General features: G+C 41.9%; 1 protein-coding gene across 2 annotated transcripts in view; it reads right to left on the bottom strand.

Moving 5' to 3' along the window:
- Positions 1-20,540, bottom strand: part of kcnab1b (potassium voltage-gated channel subfamily A regulatory beta subunit 1b) — a 35,814-nt gene extending 15,274 nt beyond the window's left edge. The window contains exons 1-7 of one of the 2 annotated variants that reach the window (XM_061840078.1): positions 20,307-20,540; positions 17,607-18,107; positions 5,855-5,898; positions 3,267-3,304; positions 1,540-1,619; positions 1,194-1,238; positions 408-452 (exon numbers count right to left, since the gene is read on the bottom strand). In XM_061840078.1, the coding sequence (XP_061696062.1) occupies positions 408-452; positions 1,194-1,238; positions 1,540-1,619; positions 3,267-3,304; positions 5,855-5,898; positions 17,607-17,821 (467 nt within the window). In that variant the 5' untranslated portion in view covers positions 17,822-18,107; positions 20,307-20,540. Of the gene's footprint in view, positions 1-407; positions 453-1,193; positions 1,239-1,539; positions 1,620-3,266; positions 3,305-5,854; positions 5,899-17,606; positions 18,108-19,562; positions 19,700-20,306 lie in introns of those variants that run through there. The other variant, XM_061840079.1, reaches the window with a different exon arrangement.
- Between the last annotated feature and the right edge of the window lie 1,609 nt (positions 20,541-22,149).

Here is a 22,149-nt window from a genome sequence, read left to right as displayed (position 1 = left end):
TGCCAGGAAGATGCTACAGCGATAACCAATGGGAGAGCAGCTCTATCGTACCCCACAAAACAAGATAGATGATGTTTACGTTCGGTGGAATTTGGGGGCTGTGAATCCAGCGGGTATTTTTTCCTTTCGTATCCTGAATTTGCCTTCATAACTAGGGACGATATTTTTCCGAGGAGGCATTTTGTAACCTGAATTTTTCTTGGCTAGAGACGTTCATAAGTAGAGGGACCATTGCAATGGGATAGAGCGAAGGAAAAAAAAAACAGGCATGTCCAAATGGAGGTGGACTTTCACCAGTAATATGACTAACAGGATGAGAGCAGAATCCAGCAAAAACAAATTGTTTGACATTAATGTTCTGTGACGCCCAACTTTTAACTAGTGAAGACACACATACACTCACTTACTTTCCTCCCCAGTAGAGTTTTGTGGTGATCACCAGACTGGAACGCCTGAGGGAACACAAACACATTTTTGGGCCGCCATGAAAATTTGATTTTAATGTTCTCTTAAATTTGAGCTCCACTATGTCCGTTAGTAAATGTGCCAGTGCATTCAAAATCATAATTAGTTGATACCTAAAAATAGAGGCCACAAGCATAACTTTTTCTTTCAAATGTACCGACGGTTAATGTTTAATCATGTTTATACTTCCTCTCACCATTATAGTTTTTTTTTGGTCTAAACTAAATTTCTCTCTCAAAAATGAGGTTGAGAGATGATGGAAACGCAATCAGAGCCCTTGCACAATCACTGGCCACAGCCATTTGGAATATCATGTTAAAAAATGAAACCAATGGTGTACTAAGTAATACCAATATGCAGATGACATCAGATACATTTTGGGAGCTGGAGACAAAGAAAAACAACCTCCAAAGAGCAGGAATGAAGGTGCAGTATAACAATATACGGTTCTCAGACGCTATCTCGGACAGAAGTACTGACACAATTACAGAAGGGAAAAAAAGAATCATTTAAAATATTTTTAAAAGGAGCATTCTTAGCAAGACAGTGTAACCGTTTTGAGTTTACACATCTAAACGTCTTCTAAAGTTTGTGTCAAGACAAGGCCAAGTTTTTCCTTGTGAAATAAAATCATGTAAACAACCCTTGAAATATTTGATTCATTTCATGCTTAATAGGTGTTAACCTGCAAGGCCCATCGTGAAAGTGGAAGCATACTTGTACAGTACCTCCAGCACTTTTTCCTGATGATGTTTCCCAAGATTATCTCTGCTCTGTAAACAAAGGAAAGACCCCGGGACAAAACACATATCAATGATTAGAGCGAAAGCATTACTCTGGGCGTTATCTCACATCAACAGCGCAAACACACCTCCATCTTGCCAGCAAAATTACAATCTTACTCTCACTTATTATCCACGTAGGCTATCAAAGACAGACAAAAACATGAACATAATGCGCAGCCCCGAGTGAGGACTACATTACACAAGGCCTACTGCTCTGTTGTGAGATAGATAAAAAAAAAAAAAAGTTGTTTATCGCTAAACATTGTAAAAAACAGAGACAATCACTCACTTTCCGCCGGAATACACCTCCGCCGTGTCGAAAAGGTTGACCCCACTTTCGTACGCAATCGTCATCAGCTGCTCAGCCACCTGACAGGGAATGAAGGTTTCCCTTGTGAACTTTCATGTACTTTTGTATCGCATCATTTATTCCTACCACCCACTCCACTGCAGACATGAAATTCTCTCAAGAATTGAACTAATCAGTCTGCAGGCTGATAGATGATTAAAGTTTTTTTTTATGTTGTAATTTAGTTCTTTTTTGGCCTTCAGCTAATCAGAGGCATACACGGATTAACTACATTCAATATGATGGCATTCTTTATTTGTGTGTAATCTATATATTAAAGTTTGTTCATTCAAGCTCATAGTTCTGAGGGTTCCGGGTTCAACCCTGGACCCGCCTGTGTGGAGCTTGCATGTTCTATTGTGCCTGCGTGGATTTTCTATGGGCACTCCAGGTTCCTCCTACGTCCCAAAAACATGCAACATTAATTGGACACTCTATATTGCACCTAGGTGTGATTGTGAGGGAGGCTGTCTCAATGTGCCCTGCAATTTGGTTGGAAACCAGTTCAGGGTGTACCCCGCCTCAAGCCTGAAGATAGCTGGAATAGGCTCCAGCACTCCCCGTGACCCTTGTGAGGATAAGTGGCTAAGAAAATGGATGGGTGGATGGGTGGGTATTTCAAAAGGGGATGTCTTGACCCCCAAGTTAAATACTTCCCTCTGATGGATTAAAAAACATGAAAAAGGAAGTTAGTCCAAGAGTACTTGAAGGTTGCTGTACGTACTTGGTAATTGCCATCTTTATAGTTTTTAAGTATTTTCAAGGAAGTAAAATGCCTTGGATGTGTGTGTATGTGTGTAAAAAAAAAAAGTGAAATATGTGCATTTCTAAATTAATAATAATTCATACAGGGTGCCATTCAAGCTCGGAGTGCGACTGATTCAGCGTCTTCAATGAACCTAACATGCGCTTTCGGCAAGTGGAGGAAGCAACAAGCCAACTCCACACAGGAACATCAGAGATGAGACTCAAACCCTGAATTGCAGAACCACGAGGCAGGCGGGCTACCCACCAATACACAGCGCTGCCAAGACTTCGGGAAACCTTTTGTCACAAAGTGCATTTTATGAGTAATCACGTTAAGGGACCGGTCAAGCCAGGCTTTGAAATTCTTAAATCGCCAAATATTCTTCCGCCGTGGTTTGTGTTTCCTTTTCAGTCGGATCTGATAGCACAGTCATTCATTTCCTCAGTCACTGTTCAATCAGTCCGTGGGTGGTCTACTAACTATTAAACGTTACTTTAATCTGTGGCGATAGAAATGAATATAGTGTCTCTGCTATGGGTTACAGAGGCTCCATCCTTATGGTTTCCCATAAGCATCGTTTCATCTTCTTTTATCCTCTGTAGGTTCAACTTTTTATTAATTTCTTCTCAAAGCTTCAATTTGAATGTGTTTGTACTTTGTTGGTTGTTTCTGTTGTTTGAGTATCAATAAGAATATCCATCCCTCCAGGCAGTCCGTGCAACAAAAGCAACTGAGAGGTCCGAAAGAGCATCAAGCTGTCAACATTTTTATTGGTTAATTCATCCCAAATGGGACATTCACATTTAATCGGATGTCACGAGTGCTCAGTGTCGGGGGTTTGGTGGCATTAATGAATGAGTTAGAACATCTGAGCGTGCCTTGTAATTGCTGAGCGATGGAACTTGACATGATGTCTTACCTCATCTGAGATCTGACCGCCGAATGTCACCCACGTGCCTGTTGGACCAAACATTCTTGTCAAAACGTTTGGAAAGCTCAAACGATCACAAATGAACGTTGAATCATGGTGAATTATAAATTCATTACATTTAAAATGTCTTCGTTATAAATGGATGGATGGATGGATGGAGGATGGATGGATGGATGGAGATGGATAGATAGATAGATAGAGATAGATAGATAGAAGATAGATAGATAGATAGATAGATAGATAGATAGATAGATAGATAGATAGATAGATAGATAGATAGATAGATAGATAGATAGATAGATAGATAGATAGATAGATAGATAGATAGATAGAGATAGATAGATAGATAGATAGATAGATATAGATAGATAGATAGATAGATAGATAGATAGATAGATAGATGGATGGATGGATGGATGGATGGATGGATGGATGGATGGATGGATGGATGGATGGAGATGGATGGATGGATGGATGGAGGATGGATGGATGGATGGTGGATGGATGGATGGATAGATAGATAGATAGATAGATAGATAGATAGATAGAAAAACAACCAATCAGATACAGACGGGACACCTGACGAGGTGTCAATCATTTGCAATGCACTCAGGCACTCATAGTGGATCGCTGAAACTATGCTCTTCTGGATAATTACAAAATGAAATAATTCTCATTATCTCTTTCACGTTTTCTTCTGTCCCTGGTGTGCTCTGCCACTGCTGAGAAATAATGTGGGTGAGTGTTAAACCTAAGTATACCATAAAGTACTGCAACGGTACTTTGCAGGCTCAGTTGAACAATTTTATATTGGATATTTGGCCGTCAAGCGGACGCTCTGAAAGTATTGTGTGAGGATACTGTGTAAAGAGGATTCATAGTCCTAACCTTTCATATCCTCATTAAAAGTCTGAAAATGGGCCCGTGTGGATGGACTGGCAACACCTGTTAACTGTCAACAGCTCAAAGAGGCTCAAGGGTGAGTGGCGGCACAGTATTGCAGCTATCAATAAACATTCACGTATGAAGGATCGTATTTCCTATGAGGACATGCACAAGTGGCAGATATGTAAGTAGCAGGTAGCGGCCACAGCTTTAGGTAGAGCTGCACAGTTGAATGAGATCCAGTAAAAGTGCGGCATGCAAATTGGCATTTACAAAGATATTATGAGTCACTTCTAACTGAGAGTGTCAGGGCGGTATGCGTTTCACAGTATGTTTATTTTTATGGTTGCAGTTTATATTGGCGTGGAACTGCAATGCGACGCACTCAGAGCTGTTTGCCATCCTCAAAAGGGGGCAAAAGTACTCACAACCACTGTGTACTTGGGTAGAAGTACACATGAAAATAAGTGTAGAAAAATACAGAAAATGAGGACTCTGTTTAAATATTCATTCCGTAAAAATAAAAGGTTTTCACTAGCAAACCAAAAAAATTATCAATCTTGCTTATGTTGACCCTTGATTGTTGATCCCTGCCTTGATTCTCTTGTATCTCAAAAAACTTGTAAGTCGATGTCTGTAAAAACTGATTTTGATCTGCTTGAGGATATGCAGTGACTTGTCACTTTTTTTATAGGTTTTAGTGTGCTGTGGCAACTTTCCTTTAAATATCAATGTGCACACAACTCACTGTCTCATTCACAGAATTTCTGTCAAATTAAATAAGCCCGAGGCTCGGTTGGTTCTGGAAGATGTTCTCTTTTCATAGCTTTGTTTTTGCTGCTCTTCTGTGTGTGATTTTTTTTTTTTTTTTGGGTGCCTTCACAGACATCATGTCCTGCAGGCAACTTGGCGCACATATACACACACACGCGCGCGCGCGCACACACACACACACACACACACACACACAGTGGATGCCGTCGTATAAAACATTCCCACACATTAATATTCAGCGAGTGTGCACGTCCACATGCAAACAGTGATATTAAACGAATGCCAAATGTTTGATGGGTGATGACCGTACGCTGCTATCGTTCAAATATTACCGAGGAAAAATGAACACCTTGAAAACAGATTTGCATTGCCTAACATCCAATTTGTATGAATGATGCATGGGGCGGCAGTTGTAGAGCGTTGGCCTCACGGTTCTGAGGACCAGGGTTCAGATCTCAGCCCCTCCTCTGTGGAGTTTGAATCTTGTCTCCTTGACTGCGTGGGTTTTCTCCGGGCACTCCGGTTTCCTCCCACATCCCAAAAACATGCAACATTAATTGGACACTCTAAATTGCCCCTAGGTGTGACTGTGACTGTTGTCTGTCTCCATGTGCCCTGTGATTGGTTGGCAACCAGTTCAGGCTGTACAACGCCTCCTGCCCGTTGACAGCTGGGATAGGCTCCAGCACTCCCCGCCACCCTTGTGAGGATAAGCGGTGAAGAAAACGGATGAACAGATGGATGGATGGATGGATGGGTGTTGACAAGATTTCGCAAGGATGAAATTTAAAAGAGCATCTTTCTGTGCCTGCGCCTGGTTGGTTCTCCCTCCAAACCCCCACAGGTCACTTGGGTTTGCACTTGGCTGCTTGTAAAATCATTAGATGTCCTCTCTAATGCTAATTAAATGTACTCACCAAGGCCCAGGCAGGAGACACGCAAGCCAGATTTCCCAAGATTCCTATGGAGAGAAACAGAATATGACTCATGTCGCTAAAGAACAAAATTGTCTGTGTCATAATTTTGAGCTTCAAACCCATTGACAGCGGTGTTCCTTCTGGTACGCGTGCGTCGGTTATCATGGAGATGTATAAAATGTGTACTGTGCATGCATACATAATACACAAAGAAGACTGTCACAACTAATTGATTCAGTAAGCTGCAGTACAAGATGTCTTTGGCAGAGGATAGAGAATATACACTCGAGAGTATTGTTATTTTGTCTGTCTGCGTGTGTTGCTTGCCCATTATTGTCCAAATGCTGTTACCTACACATAAAGAGTTATAACTATGGAAGATCGATGCTAGTTTCATTAGCCTGTCTGAGGCATTTTGCATTGTGCGTTAGCATTAATCTTTAAGCTTTTGGAAGTCTGACCAGTTGGAATTTTGTTCTTGTGAATACATATATACTTTCTATCAAAGCACTTCATGACTGTTGTCACTTTGTATCATAGTGTATTTATGTTTTGTAAATTCTTTTGTACCCTTAACGTGACTGATAATAACAAACATCAAGAGGAAGAGGGTGCAGTTGTACATAGAAGAAAATAGAAAAAAGTGAATCCAACTTTGGTATGGATGGTAGGTAGGGGTCATCTTTAATATGCCCGAATCCTGTTGACTAAATTATAAAGGGGATTAGAGTTTATTCAGAGGATTAATAAGGATCCCACTGCATCTAGACAATCATTCTCATAAACTTGAATCTGTAATGTACAGCACCATGACAGCATTATCATTTCTCCATTTTATCCTATTACATCACTTTACAAGCTCACACTTTTTTCTCAAATTTTCTTTTCTTAAACGGCAAACCGGCTCTCAAGGAGGCGCCGAGGTCATTTGAAAACAGTTACACTGTTGACGGTGATTGCTCTAAACTCCCTCCTCGATGACTTCCTAACTTCCAAGCCGAATGTTCATTTACATGCAGCTGCTTCAGGGCGGCATGGAGCAGCTCTCTCATTTCTCTTTAATGGCGAGGAAGATGAGCTAAGAGTTTCTTTTGCCTCCCTCACCTCAAACAACACAGATTAGCTCTCTTGTCTAGTTTACCGTCTGCAAGCAGACTGCCAGGTTACAACATGTGGCGCAATTATGATGACAGCAGCGCAAAAAGTGGCAGTTAGAGCAAAATTGTTCTCCTTCCAGCTGCCGCAAGTGATGCATGTGCACTACACCTTAAAAACACACCGCGAGGAGAGGATTCGAACACTGAGATGGATTTGTCACCGAAGGGACAAAACCATTTTCTAATGCGGCGTGCGCCATTCGTTAATAACCAATGGTACTTCCAATTCAAGTGTCTACTTCAATTCAAAATACACAATACACAACACAATAAAAACAATAGAGATAAATGCTAGTCAACAAAACAATACAGTTGGGTGTGAGAATACAACCATAATAACACTCATGCAGTATACTTAAATTAATGAATAAAGAATGAGCATCATTGTATTTGCAAATGTCGTTTACGGCTTTATTGGTTTTTTTTTGTCATACTGCTACACACGAAGATGCTTCTGAAGACCATTAACCCTACAGAACCCAAAACATCCAAATCGTCTTTTAAAATTTCATGTACTAACTAAATTAGGTGGTATGATGGATCAGGTGGAAAACGTTGGCCTCACTGTTCTGTGGTCCCGGGTTCGATCCCGACCCCGCCTGTGTGGAGTTTACATGTTCTCCCCGTGGCACTCTGGTTTCCTCCAACATCCCCAAAACATGCATGTACTCCGCCTCCTGCCCGTTGACAGTTGGGATAGCACTCCTCCAACCCTCGTGAGGATAAGCGGCAAAGAAAATGGATGGATGGATTGATAACTAAATTAGTCAATAAGCATCAAAGGAAGACAAAAACATCACATTTGGAAAAATTTACTAATTTACTTCCGGTTTAGATAATGGGTAACATATGACCTAGTGGGCCTCAACTACCAACTACTATACAGTACAGGAGTAACCACATGTGAGACGTTGGACTTTAAAGGTAAAAAGAGTAACTGTGGTGTGTTGTGTTTATACAGTGGGCCCTTCATTACACTGGGTCATGTGTGACCCAGTGGGTTCTCTAGGGTGAAACAAATTAATCGCATCTTTGCCTGAATTAATTCTGTCTGTGTGATCTTTGCTCTACTGTAAATGAAGGCATCGATAATCATTGTAGGACTACTTCATTAGTCACAGATGGAAATGCATTATCTTCCAGTACCTCAGTGGAAGAAAGAACTGGGAAAGATGGAAGATTTATAAAATAAATAACAGAATAAAATTCGACTTTACTAGGAGGAATATGAAACATTCCAAGCATCTGACTAAATAAAATAAAACTCGGAGACAGATCCTACTGCAAGTTTGAGATATAGTTTGGGGTAGTTGGATGTGAGGACTTCTTTCTTGTGATCTATAATAGAGGGGGAGCTCTGATCTGTGTGTGTGTGTGTGTGGTGTGTGTGTGTGTGTGTGTGTGTGAGTCTGGGAGTTCTTGAAGGATATCTCAGGACAAACCATGATCCCTGCATTTGATGCAGGTACACTACAGCAATCAAGTTCCTTTCATGCAATTTTCGAAATAAAACTAAATGTACTGTAAGTTGTCATCATAAATTCAATACATTCACTGGCCAGATTTGAAATTTTGGAATTCAATGAGATCCAACAGAAACACTGTACCAAAAGGCAGATTTACAGATTACAGTAGCCTCACCAGCTAGAGACAAAAACATGGATTTGTCTCTAAATCAGGTTTAAACACTATTCCTTTGATTCTGCCAATGTTTTCTTAGATGGTAAAGAGCTGCTGGCATTGATTGTATGCGAAGGTTAAAATTCTGGTCTTAGTCCGATGTTCCTCCGATGTTTCTAACTTTTAGAGATGGTCAGAAAGTGACTGAAAACACTTTTTCTTTCTTTGTGCTGGCTACAGACAAAAATTTCTGTTTTGTCTCGCAAAGTTTTTTTTGCATCCACACACTCATCTGTTCGATGCAGTGACAGAATGCAGGTCCTTGATAACATGCCGTCAGTAACACTTAGATTTGAGTGTCATCTGCATAGTAGTGGCAGGACATTTTGATATTGCAGATTAGCTGGCTGAATGGAAGCATGTCCAAAGTGAACAATAGCGGTCACACGATTGACTCCTGGGGAACCCCACAGGTCATAACCACTCGGTCTAAGATACATTACCAATTTCAACAAAGTATATCCTGCGCTGGAGATAGAACTTGAACCACTTTAATTCTGTACCAGAGATACTGTATTCATAATGTATCTTAAGTTGGGGATTTTACTGTGAACACTTGGGAAAGCTTGGACTGTAATAGTTCAAAATACGTCCTGAAAAAGATGTATATTTTTTGAATGGGAATTGAACCAATCAAGAAATGTGGAAGGAGCAGGGAAAAATCTCTTCGAGTAATTTGTGGATTTTTTTATTGTAGGAGTTTAGAAATTTTACTGTGAAAACTGCAGGATTTGGGGAATGTGGAATATGCTGTTCATCACTCACACAATTACTAGAGGTACCACAATGGCAAAGAAGCTAAAACTCCAGAGGTTCACAGTTCAACCAAATTCAGAATGATAAGACATAATCATCTAAATATGGCACATTGGAAAGTGAAGACTCCGGCTGAAGGGCAACTTGACTCTGCAAACTTAAGGCATCAACAACTTTGCAAACCAACGACTGCCGCTCCGTCCCTTGTGGTTGGAGAATGCCCAAAAGAAGCCTTGAAGAAAGATGACAAATGAGTCAGTTGAAGACGCCCACTCACAGAAAACCTGTCACCACTTATGAGCATCCCACCAGCCAGCCGCTATACAATATGGAGCTTCTATTCCAACATGATTCAATTCTAGCGCTGATATCTGGATAATAAATCAACATTTGGCTCTCTTATTGTGCTTAAATCTACAGAGAAAATGTGTAATACGGTCACACCAGGGCAATTCTTATTTTTTCATCAGTTTCCTTACGCTAGACTGCTGAAAACAATATTTGTCATTGAATCCCCCCCCCCCCCAACTAAACACATAAAATTCCTTTCTCCTGCGTGGGGATTACTGCAGTCAAAGCAAACCTACAAAAAAAAAAAAAAAAAAAAAACACTGATGGGCAGAAAAGGATTAGCTAACACCCGCCTCTTCAGTTCTCACCCATTTCCCTAGTGGCCGCCACAAATGTGCTCATGAAAACAAATGGAGAAATGTCCTATAAAAGCCATGGGGAAATTGCACGATTTTAAATGAATAGATAAGAAAGACAACAAGAGGAAGACAAATGAGAAAAAGGGAGCAGGGCAGATACAAGCAGCTGAGTAGACTAGCAAGGGCTTGCGAATCCGAGCCTCAAGTCGGAGCGCATCACACGCCCTCTATGCATCAAGCATTCTATATGACAAAGAACGGCAAACAGAGAGTGACAGGCTGCTCCCCAAAGGCTCTTGCACGGCGCTAATGCTTGCATTGAGCTTGTGTGTGTAGGAACGTGACAGCTTTCTTTGTTTTCCATTCCAAATGTGCTCCAAGTTTGAATACGACTGGGAGTCTTTTATTACCCCCCCCAATTTATGATTACATCAGTGATGGGCATTCGATCAAACTCCTGAGATGGATTATGGAGAACAATTTTCTATATGCTCATTTTTTTAACGATTGCATGCTAAACACAGCAAAAGTGAGTCGACCCTTCACCCCTTGGTGAAACTGCCCAAATTGGGAACAAAATGTCAATGTTTATAGCACTGCTTTTACCCTCTTGGGCATGAAGTTAACTAGAGCTTCACAGTTTGCCACTTGAATCTTCTTCCACTCTTCCATTGCGACAAGATGGAGATGGTTGACGTTAGAGATCTGGTGCTTCCGTTTGAGGTTAGCCCGTAAATCCTCAATGGACCTTTCCGATGGCGATCTGAAGCTCCGCCCCCTTAGCCATGTCCCACAAGCTTTGAAAATGGCGATTGAACAGAACATGTTTGAGGTCGATTCTCTATCGTGTATTCCAGATAATATTTGGGTACGTTTTTGGCCAAACTTGGTCAGACTTGTTCCAAGAGAGTTCTACAGAGAGGTCTCAAATATTTCACGCAAGGATATGTACACGGAATTAAGATTTTGGACGGAGCAGGATGCAATGTCAGAGTTAGAGCGAAATGTTTGCGATTGATGAAAAAAATTTGACGCCTCACAAACTTCATATTGAAATCTAATCAGGATAAAATAGTGGAATCGTACCGCGCATGTAAAGCAGGTGAGTACTTTTTACATGGAAAGATCACAAGTAATATCATTGTAGTCTTTAGAAGTGAGTGGGTGTATGCATTTGACATTGCTCGTGATCGAACCCAGTGCTCTGTCTTAAAAGTCTGATGTGATACAAATTGGCAGATAGACATTTCTCTTGCATGACGTGGCGCATTTACGTATACCTAACGCGACTCTTCACCATATAACATTACACACTTCATTCAGCGGGTCATGATACGCTAACAAAGTGAAAGTTGTTCTCCTGCAATGTATAAAGCACTAATAATAATTGAATCAAACTCAGAGAAGATACTTCTCCCTCACTTACCTTTGAACATACAGCCTTGTGTTTGTTGATATTTTTTACATTTAGTTGTACGTGTGCTCTTCCCCAAGCCTAAATCCATCGTAGACACTTCGTTTAAATGTCTTTTAGGCTTTGGAAAATGAATCAACAAGGCCCCTTGTAACCTAGCTGGATAGCTTTCATTAGAGTTTCACATTCCCCAAGTGCATCTGAGGACCATTTTCTTCGTAACATTAACGTTACCAAGCGCACGCTACTGACAACCAGCATTGCTTGTGGAACAATGCAGCGAGAGGGGCGTATCAAGCCAGGGGTTAGGACAATGCGGCTATCTGATTGGCTATTATTGTGCGAGTGATTGACAGGTCAGAAAGGTCCATTGGGTTTAGGTCTGAAAACATATCTCCAAAAATGTGAGGAGTAACTTTTGTGACACTGCAGTATATTATGGGTCACCAACCTTTTTGAAACAAACTACTTCCTAGCTACCGATTAATCCAAAGTGCTGCTGATTACCATACATGCTCGATTTATCAGAAAGCATGGATCTAATCGAACTTATTAAGATAGCTGTGAGTGGTTGATTGTGCAGGTTAGAAATATTGAAAACCACTTCATCGGCTGACATTAAAATGATGTGTGTGGAAAAAAAAAAATCTCCCCACACAGAGTAGCTGTATTTCAGAGCTGGTGGCCTGTGGGTTGATCCTTTATGGAAGAACATGTGGGCAGATCTGAAGGGCTTGATTCACTGTGTTGTGAATTTCAGTGAGAGGAACCCTCCGCCCCCCTGCCCCCCCCTCACTCCACCGCCATACACACAAAATCAAGAGAACGATCAACTCATCACGCTTAAAGTATGTCAGAATACCTCCGACTGCAGTTTCAAGAATATACATGCGTATTATTTAAAACCCAGCGATAAGCTGAACCGTAATATGGTGCGGGATGATAGCGTAATGTTTAATTCTCTTTTGTTTTATGTCAATTTTATAGTAAAAACTTCAACTTCCTCTGCAATTAACCGGGTCTTCACTCGATTGGGTCTTAGTCTTGCTCTTAACAGAATCAACTATATGCTGTCTGTTGTCACTCACTGTTTGTATTTGTTTTCAATAATGTCAAAAATGGATTTGTGCAAACTTGCCTGCCCTCGCCTGACTGCATGTTTGCGTGTGCGTGCGTTACGGACAGAGCCCATCATGAGTCTTTCCGCTCCGGTGCACAGTCTGACAGTTCAGCAAAACTCCTTCATTTTTCTTTTCTTTTTTCCTTTTTTGACATCGTTGTGACTCTGCAAGAAGGGCAAAGGGCACTTCCCGTCAGATGGCGCCGTTTCTGAATTTAAGCTCTAATTTTTAACATTTAATTCAGAGTTGCAAGAAGCTTCTCTCAAAATCCTTATACGGTCATGAAACTTTGCGAATGGCATACAAAAACAAACCAAAAAAAAAACTGCACTTTACATTCTACCTAACAATGTTTATAGTTGCCTATATTAAATGGTTTATTAATGGTTTATCCATCCAATTATGATCCCAAAACAGTCCAACATTATTTCAAGCGCATCTCACAACATTATCGCCCCCCCCAAAAAAAAAAAAAATCTAGCATATTTTTGATTTTGAACATGTTGATATGCATACTCATGTGGCAAAGACTCCCCAGAACGTCCACAAACAACCTAGGCTAAACTTAGCTCCTCCCCGAAATACAACTGGTGTCTCCAAATCATGCTCCCGCAGTTCAACGTACTTCCTTGACACCGATTAATAGTTACCTATTAGTCAAGTCTTTAGTGCTATTGTGTGGCATATTAGAGCACAGTTGAAACAACACCAAAAAAAATGCTAATAATGGTCTTCCAGGGCGCCACAGTGGCTCAGCTGGTAAAGCGTTGGCCTCACAGTTCTAAGGTCCTAGGTTCTATCCCGGACACGCCTGTGTGGTGTTTGCATGTTCTCCCCGTGCCTGCTTGGGTTTCCTCCCACATTAAAAAAAAAAAAAAAACATGCAATGTGAATTGGACACACTAAATTGTCCTGAGGTGTGATTGTGAGTGCAGCTGTTAGTCTAAATGTGCACTGCGATTGGCTGGCAACCAGTTCAGGGTGTACCCCGCCTTCTGCCTGTTGACAGCTGGGATAGGCTCCAGCACTCCCCACAACCCTCGTGAGGATAAGCAGTGAAGAAAATTGATGGATGGATGGATGGATGGATGGATGGATGGATGGATGGATGGATGGATGGATGGATGGAAGATACGGTAGATTCCACTGAAAAGAAAACATACATATATACACCTGGGGTTAAGACCTCAGATGCTCACTGAGCTCATGTTTTGACCTCACACCGCAAAGATACATTATGTTTATTCATCCATCCATCCACCCATCAATTTCTTCGCTGCTTATCCTCACGAAGGTTGCAGGAGTGCTGGAGCCTAGCCCAGCTGTCAACAGGCAGGAAGCAGGGTACAACCGGAACTGGTTGTTGGCCAATTGCAGGGCACATCAAGACAAAAAGCCGCACTCACAAATCACACCTAGAGGAAATTTAGAGCCTCCAATTAATGTATGTTTTTAGGGATGTGGGAGGAAACCGGAGTGCCCGGAGAAAACCCACGCAGGCACGGGGAGAACATGCAAACTCCACACAGGCGGGGCCGGGATCGAACCTCAGAACTGTGAGGCCGACACTTTACAGCTGACCCACCGTGCTGCCTCATGCTGTTTATGTAAAAAGAAAAAAGAAATGTAACTGGTGTGACAGGACAGAGCACTTGAGCTGTGATAATGTGAGCCTACAGCAAGCGGCCGCCCCTAATATAGCGATGTCCTTGCTCTCAGTGAAATTAGCAAAAACCTTTTAACACTTTTTGCATTCTAATTGAAACACAGATTGTCTTCTACAAGTGTATTACTTTTCAATGTAGATTCAACTGGGCCTTATTATTTTTTGTGCAAATAGACTATAATTACAAAGGTAACATGTAAGCATGAAGAAGATAAAAAAACACAGCTGCTGATAGAGAATTTAATGATTTGGGCTTGCAACTGCAGGGTTTATTACCGAGAATTAATTTTTAAAAAAGATCTCAAATATCTTCATCCACTAGTTTAATGCTAATATACAATGAAAATGGTAATGAATGAATTATTACTTTCAAACAACTGCTGCTTTAACATGGATGGAGCAGCAACGCGTACAAACAGAATATAAAATATTTGCCACAACCAGGGTTGAAAGATGAGATGAGATTGAAAATGTATTCAGGTACAATGTTAGTACTAACAAACTGTTTAAAAAAATGTAGTTAGCAACATAATATGAGTATCACCATATTAAAGGAACATATTTTGATTACTTTTAATGACTTCTGGTTGATTCCAATAATAAATATGCCAGAAAAGAGAAATTAAATATCAGTATTTATTGTCTGGCCTTTTCTGCTCACAAAAGTGAAAGTTTGCATAGGTTTGGAATTTGTGAGAAAGCCCGAGGACTCGGGATTCCAATCAAAAACCTCAGAAGCGTGAGGCAGACTGACGACCTGACCACTTGTTCACTATGTCGCGGCGTGGCGGGACGAACAGGAAGTGGAAATTAACCTGAGAATTTTGAATCCACCAGCAGCTTCATCCTGGACTACGTCATATATTTGGGCCAGTGCTTGCCTGTGTTTATTCTCCCATGAGTAAGAAAAGGTCAAACTGCCATGGAAGGTTGCGCGTGAGGGACCCTGCAGTTGAAGCGGCACTATTTTTGGATCGCCATGACAACTAAAAACGCTGCAGGTGGTGGTATTATTAGTTTATGCTAGGCATCTTCTTTTGCTTCGACTTCCTACGCCTTCGGATGCCCCCACTGTGTCTCGCGCATCCAGTGCAAATACATTATTGCCTCGTGCGTGGAAGCCGGCAATGTCAGTACGAACGGTTACAAAAAACAAACACACGCAAAAAAAGCGCTCACAAGTCCTTCTGTCAGAGAAAGAGCAGGTGGAAGATCTCAAATGTTTTTTATTTCTTGAATGGGGAGGAAGACGGGAAGAGAGTAGGTGAAAACCAGATTAAAAATGTAAATTAGTTTTACCCCTCCCACATGCTTTCAACACATTTCACCATATGAAAACATATTTTAAACATTTGAGCACAACTATTGCAGGCATAAATTGTACAGAAAATGCTGTACGTACTGTAGTGTTTGTGTGTTGGATACAGTTAGTAGGTTTGTAAATCAGTTTATTAAAACCATAAAGTCAGGACTTAACGCTATTTTACATTATATATTAGCGTCTTGGAAATAATTTATTTTTATAACCGCATAATAAACAGTTCATAAACCCTTTATAACAATGGTATATCCTTATATGGTGGCACTGAGACTGTTTTGCTAATCCTGAATCACTTCTGTAATATTCAACTTAGTCCTTACATTTCTATTCGCCTATAAGTGGTTCAGCGGTACGTGTGACACGGATGCACTAGACGTGCCAGATTCAAGTCTGGAAGTCTTTACACAATCTTGGCCATCACGCTCGTGTGGTGCTGGTCTGCAATTTCCATATCGTTATGGAAACGAGATGAGATGGTGTGACAAACAGACGCTTATCACGCATTCAACTGCGTGTGCGTGTTATGTTCTCCTAATTGCTTTGGTTCCATCATCTGACCCAAGCGTCCCACTTTTTTTTTCTGACGAACTACAATCTCCGTCCTCTCATTGGGTCCCGAGTCCCGAAATGTGTGTTAAAAGTTGGAAGCCAACACGAATTTCAAGTTGAGAGCCCACTCATTGAGATAAGCCAACGCTGTTTACTCGTTACAACTCCCACTCGGGCACACGCGGAGGGCTCGACAAAACACGGCTGTATTACGCTTGGCGTTATATTGTTACGTAAATCATCTGCTCAGTTGAGGGTTTGCCAAGCAAATTAGTACCTCTTTGTTCAAAAGCCTCACTTCCTGGTGATGAGAGACACACGATCGCAAAATCATTTCCTATTATTTAAAAAAGTGCACATATACATATGGGGATTGGTGCTTCAATAAAACAAGCAAAAGAAACAAATTACTCCTCCCTAAGTGATCTTTGGCACAAATAAAAAAAAAAAAACTTTCATAAATACGAAATCCCTGCATTAATAAACATGGTTTTTTTTTTTTGCAACAGGAAAAACACTTCTTCAAGAAGAAAAATCTAGCGACTCTAGTCATGAGAAGCGGTACAGAAAATGGATGGATGAATTGGTAATGGTCTTTTTTTTTTTTGGAAAGTAAGCAATTATTTCCGGGTCCATGTTACAGTTACTATGATGGGGTCATTGGGAAATTTTCTCCCCACTAAGGGTTTCCTGGACCGGAAATTTTGGGAACCCCTAATTTCACCCCTAATAAGCAGAATAGCATCGCTGTCACTGCCATGTCAACCCTGCATCACCTACAAGTGGATCAGCGTGTACAAATTCAAGTTCATGCACAGCCATTTATACTGATGACAATGACGAATAGCCGCCCTTTACAACACAACGACCAAATCGTGTTTCAGTCAAAATGGGATGTGACATGCCTCATAATAAGGAAGTAGAAAGAAATAATTTAACCTAGCCTATCAGGAAAAAAAAAAAAAAAAGATACTTGGAAGTGTTTACATTTTGTATTTATATGTTTGACTGTTTTGAAAAAATAACTGATCTCGTCTCAATTGAATCACAAATCCACTTCGTGCAAAATGTGAGCTACATTATTGGTAGTCATAAAATTAAGAATTGAATGGGCTCATTTGCCACAGATGATCTGGCATAGCACGATGGTTGGGCATCACCGCTCTAGTTTGCAGCTCACCGACTTCACATTCAGCTGTTAAGCAAGCATTCAAATCTGCCAAAACGTCTTCCTCTACTTGTTCCGCAGACAAGGCGGACTCTCACCCATATCCTCCCACTTAACGCCTGTCACTGCTCATCTTCAAATTCACAATCAGACCTCCAGCGTTCATCATTTTCTCTCCAAGAGTGTCTTGTGTTTGCACTCAGTCAGCTTACTCCGCAGTTCTCGATTTTCTCGCAAGAAATGAGAAGGAAAGAGGAGAGGCGTTCTTACCGGTACTTCATGCCGGTGAGCTTGGCGGTGGACTCCTTGAGGTTGTGGTGGTACCGATGAGTGAAGGACCCCAGGCTGCGAGCGATCAGGGCCACGGTGCGAAAGCGGGCCCGGGCCTGGCTGGTGGTCTTGGGGCTGGTGGTGTTCTGCTTGCTGTGCTCGCCGTTGCGCGGGGCCTTCAGCCCATGGTCTGTGCACGCAAAGGACACCTGCATGGCTGTGAGTGCAAACCAACGCCGCGACCCCTCGAGCTAGCTCCGAGACCGCGATAGCAGCTCCTTTTTATGACGACGTGACGCTGGAAGTCCGGGCCAGTTCTGCTCTGACTTGTGGTATCTCATATGGAGGTCACAGGCTGGAAGGAGGGAGCATGAGTGTCTTTTTTTTTTTTTTTTTTTTTGAGGCACCGTAGGGGGGGAACTCAAGCTGTCGTCACAGCCATGCAGTCCTGATTGGTTTGGGGAGACCTACGAGTGAGATCCTGCTAAAGGCTGACTCCACCTGAAAATGTGAGAAAAGAAGGAGAGGGAAGGGATGACATCATTTTGCCTGATTGCATTCGCCTCATGTCGATTAATGATGTCGGCATTTGCTCACCCAATTTAGATCCTGCCTCTTGCTAATATCCTATTGAGCTATTTGGATTTTTTTTTCTTTTTTTAATCAGGTTGCCAAGCCCTTTGGTTATTTGAAAACAAATCCTTTAATGAATAGTTTTGCCTTAATACAGTGTTCCCACAAAAAGCTGTGAGGAATGGACGTGTCCACAAAAGAAATATAATTGCCTATAGATGCCACAAGAATGCAGCAAAGCACTGCTTTTGTCTAACTGAAACTCCGCAATTTACATCGACACAGTCCCTTGACACCAAGATCGCAAAAGATGGCAGGAAAGCACTACTTTTGTCTAAATGAAACACTTCAGTTTAATTCAGTATAGTTACTTGGCAGCAAGACACCACAAGATGGTGTCAAAGTAACATCTTTATTGCTTTGGCCTGAGCACAAAAGAAAAAGTGCATTTTTGAGCAAATAACAGCACTAGTTTAAAATAGTATATTTGTGAATTAATGAAAGTCAATCCACAAATATGTGAGAGTCACTCAACACCAGTAAGTGAAAAAAATATGTTAAAATATTTCGGAAGACGCATAGAGTGTTGTTTTTATTATTTCATAAAAATACGGCATTAATCCTATATGATTAGTCATAGCCAGTTGATGCACATTTTCAGGGGTTCAAAATATTTGGACATATTTCTTAGTTAATATCTGATTTGACCAGATCTAAACGTAAAAACAAAAAGACGACTTACATGGTCTGTACTGCGTACCAGAAAGTCTAAAAATCTGAAAATAGGGCGTACCGCCTGTGCTTTTGTCAAAATGTTCATCTTTGTCACGAAATATGAGGGGAAAAGTAAGCACACAAGCGAGCAAAAATGAATTTAAAACCCCCAATGTGTTTGGAGAGCATCTCCGAAAAGTGGGAGAGGCCGAATAATTATCCAATATCAGAGAATATTGGCAATATTAGACAATATTGGAGACGTCAGAGTAAGGTTTTCACAATCAAATCTTTTTAGAATTTATTCAAATTATTATCAACCCATTGACACTATTCTGAAAATGAATGCATAAATACAATTACTTTTTTAAAACTACTAACCTGCTTGTTTATCATCCTTATTATATATATATATATATCCTTTAACATCCTTATTTATGAGGGATGGACTTCAATCAGGCACGTTTGTAATGAGTGAACGGGATACATTTGTTGTAAAGTATTGTAGACTACAAAATGCTAAATTCTAAATTATTACCAATCGAGGTTAGCATTAGCGTCCCAGGGAATACCATTTTACGTTTAAAAATACCAACTAACATTCAGAGTACTCATGCTTATCATGTCATATGTACATTACACATCGAACAACATCTAAAACCTACTTACAGACGGCCCGTTGTTGTTTTTACCAAAGTTTATCGTATGACCAACTCTGTGTCCGTCTGCAATAAATGTCTATAAGAAACATGGGCTGGGGCGGTGTAATCGTTGTTCCGGGTGGGACTGTTTTTAGGACTCACGGCGGAGCTTCGAGCCAGTAATTTTGTCTCAACCTATTTTTGACATCAGTTTAGCAAAGTTATCCCCCCACCTTCCCCCCTATCACTACTTATAAACGTATTTATTGCTAAGATATTCTTTAGGTGAAATTGCTCCATGGTGCAAAAATAAATGACTGCTGCAATGCAGTATTTCTACCACTCTTTTTTTTTTAAAAAATCTTTTTATATACAATAGTCTACGCTGTGGCTTTTCATATATCTAGATGCATCCCACCATAAACTGGAGTTGACTATGTACGAAACTAGATAGGAACACAGATCAGATAGTTCAGATGACCTCAATTGAGTTCACAATGGGACCCCCTCGTGTTGTGGATTTTATCTTTACCTGTCACTTTGTTTGCTTGTTTTGTTTTTTGAAAAAGTTATTTTGGAATCATTGCTACTAGTGCATATGTGGAATCCTGCTCCTATTTCTGTCATCGTAACGACCAGAGCACAAATAGCCTCACATGTACATGGAGCAACAGGAACAGAGTTACTGGGAAAACTCAAACATTCTTCCACAGGCAAAAACCCAATGCGGCATCTACATAACACAAGTCTCTCCCAATAAAAGTGTCCTTACATGCAGTGAGTCGACATTGACGTGTCTGAGACGACACTGCTGACTGACGCGTATCCTCCCTCGAGAGACGGGTCTCCGCAAAGGTCTCCCCAAACCCGACAGCCAGCTGTGCTGTCCCAAAGTCCTCCGGAAGGCGTTTAGCGAGCCCGGCGTGGGCGGGCGAGAGCGCTGGGCTTGATGATGAAAGGACCCCCGGGAAGGGTTTGGAGTGATGCAGAAAAGAAAGGGAGAATCCGAGACGCGCAGGAGCCCGCTCGAGCCGAATGTGCCGAGCGTAAAGAGCGAGAGGGAGAGAGTCGGGCTGGAAGAACTGCGGCGTTTTGCTCTGTGGTGCCACACGCTCAAAAAGAGAGAGAGGAAGGAGAGGAGGCGGCCTCCAAGTCGTTTATTTACGGGAAAACACCTCTGGCGTGATGCTAAGGTGCCATACGTAAGAGCCGACTCGCGAACTTGCCCCCCTAGAACGCTCTACTTGGCTAATACCCTGAGAGGCCAAACGCTCGGCGACGGCGTCTGACCTCTTCGCAATTAGCCTTTAGGATTCCGCCCATCTGTGACACGCCGTCCCCCTCGCGCTGAAGAGTACCAATCAAAGGAGGTCACCCCAGACACGGGCAGATAGGGAGTACACGTCGGCGGGCAGGCCAGTGAAATAAAGCATGATGAAGTCGGCGGTTGACGGCGGCGTCTTTGCTTTCCTTCCCTCCACTGAGCTGTAATGCGACAATGCAGGATTTCATGCTTCATTCAACACTCAGGCACCTCCCGGCCAACGGTTTATTTATATCCTCACGATTGTGTTTTAAGGGGGCAAACACTCCCGTGTGTGTGTGTGTGTGTGTGTGTATATGAAGGTACGTACTGTGTATTCAAAAGTAAATAAACAAATAAAGCAGCTCAATGGCAGGCAAGAAGTTTTTATCCCAAGCGTCTGCTTTCTGGGGAGTGAGGACGATATTCACACGTGCTGACAAGAGGGTGTAAGCATCGATCATACATGGTCACTTTATTAAGTACAATCAGTTGTGCTGCCTCACGCGACTCAACCGATCAGATTTCAAATTTGGCCTCGTCAGCATTTTCCCATCCCCTATTGCTTGGTCAGAACATTGCGTTTTTGAAGGTACTAGATATTGTAATGAAAAATACATGTAAGATTAAGATTATTCATTTCAATATCTAAATGAAAAAATAAAAATGAGCTGAGAGCGCGTCATCCGTGCACAAAGTTGCGGAAGTCTCATTCGACATCCAAGTGGTCGCCATATTGGCTGCATCTCCTCTCCGTGACGTCACACTGGGACATTGACCATTGGAAACATGCTGTGGCCCCTACTGTGGGAAACGAACACGCCCCTTCTGACACGGAAGCTCTTTTCGAAGAAGAGAACATCTCACAAGCGAGTGAAGTGACCGGAGCAATATTAGCCCGTCGTTTCGAGCCATATTTAGATGATATGCGGATCAAACCGCATGCTGCCAAACCACCTCCCCGCCCGATCCACCTCCACGTGGCGGTGATAAAAAAACAATCCTGCCCACGAACGACGACGGCCAAACCGCCTCCCCATCCGATCCACCTACACGCAGCGGTGATAAAAACAACCCCGCCCGCAAGTGACGACGCCGCCGCAGCCCGGCTCGGGGCCACGATGAGCCACCCCGGCTGAAGCCGTGATCGTGGCGGACGAGGCACAGCTTCTGCGGCAGCTCGTCCGAAGTCGTGCTACGCGCCGACGGGTACATCGACACATTTAGCACCCCTGACCTAGGTGCGCAGATCTTTTGTTACATTCTGAGAGGATTACGTCCCCACACCCACCCCCCACCCAACTTTTTTTTT

The sequence above is a fragment of the Syngnathoides biaculeatus genome, chromosome 13 (genome assembly GCF_019802595.1).
Source record: "Syngnathoides biaculeatus isolate LvHL_M chromosome 13, ASM1980259v1, whole genome shotgun sequence".
Lineage (NCBI taxonomy): Eukaryota > Metazoa > Chordata > Actinopteri > Syngnathiformes > Syngnathidae > Syngnathoides > Syngnathoides biaculeatus.
Note: the sequence above shows the minus strand (reverse complement) of the source record. Positions and strands in the feature narration are given on the sequence as shown.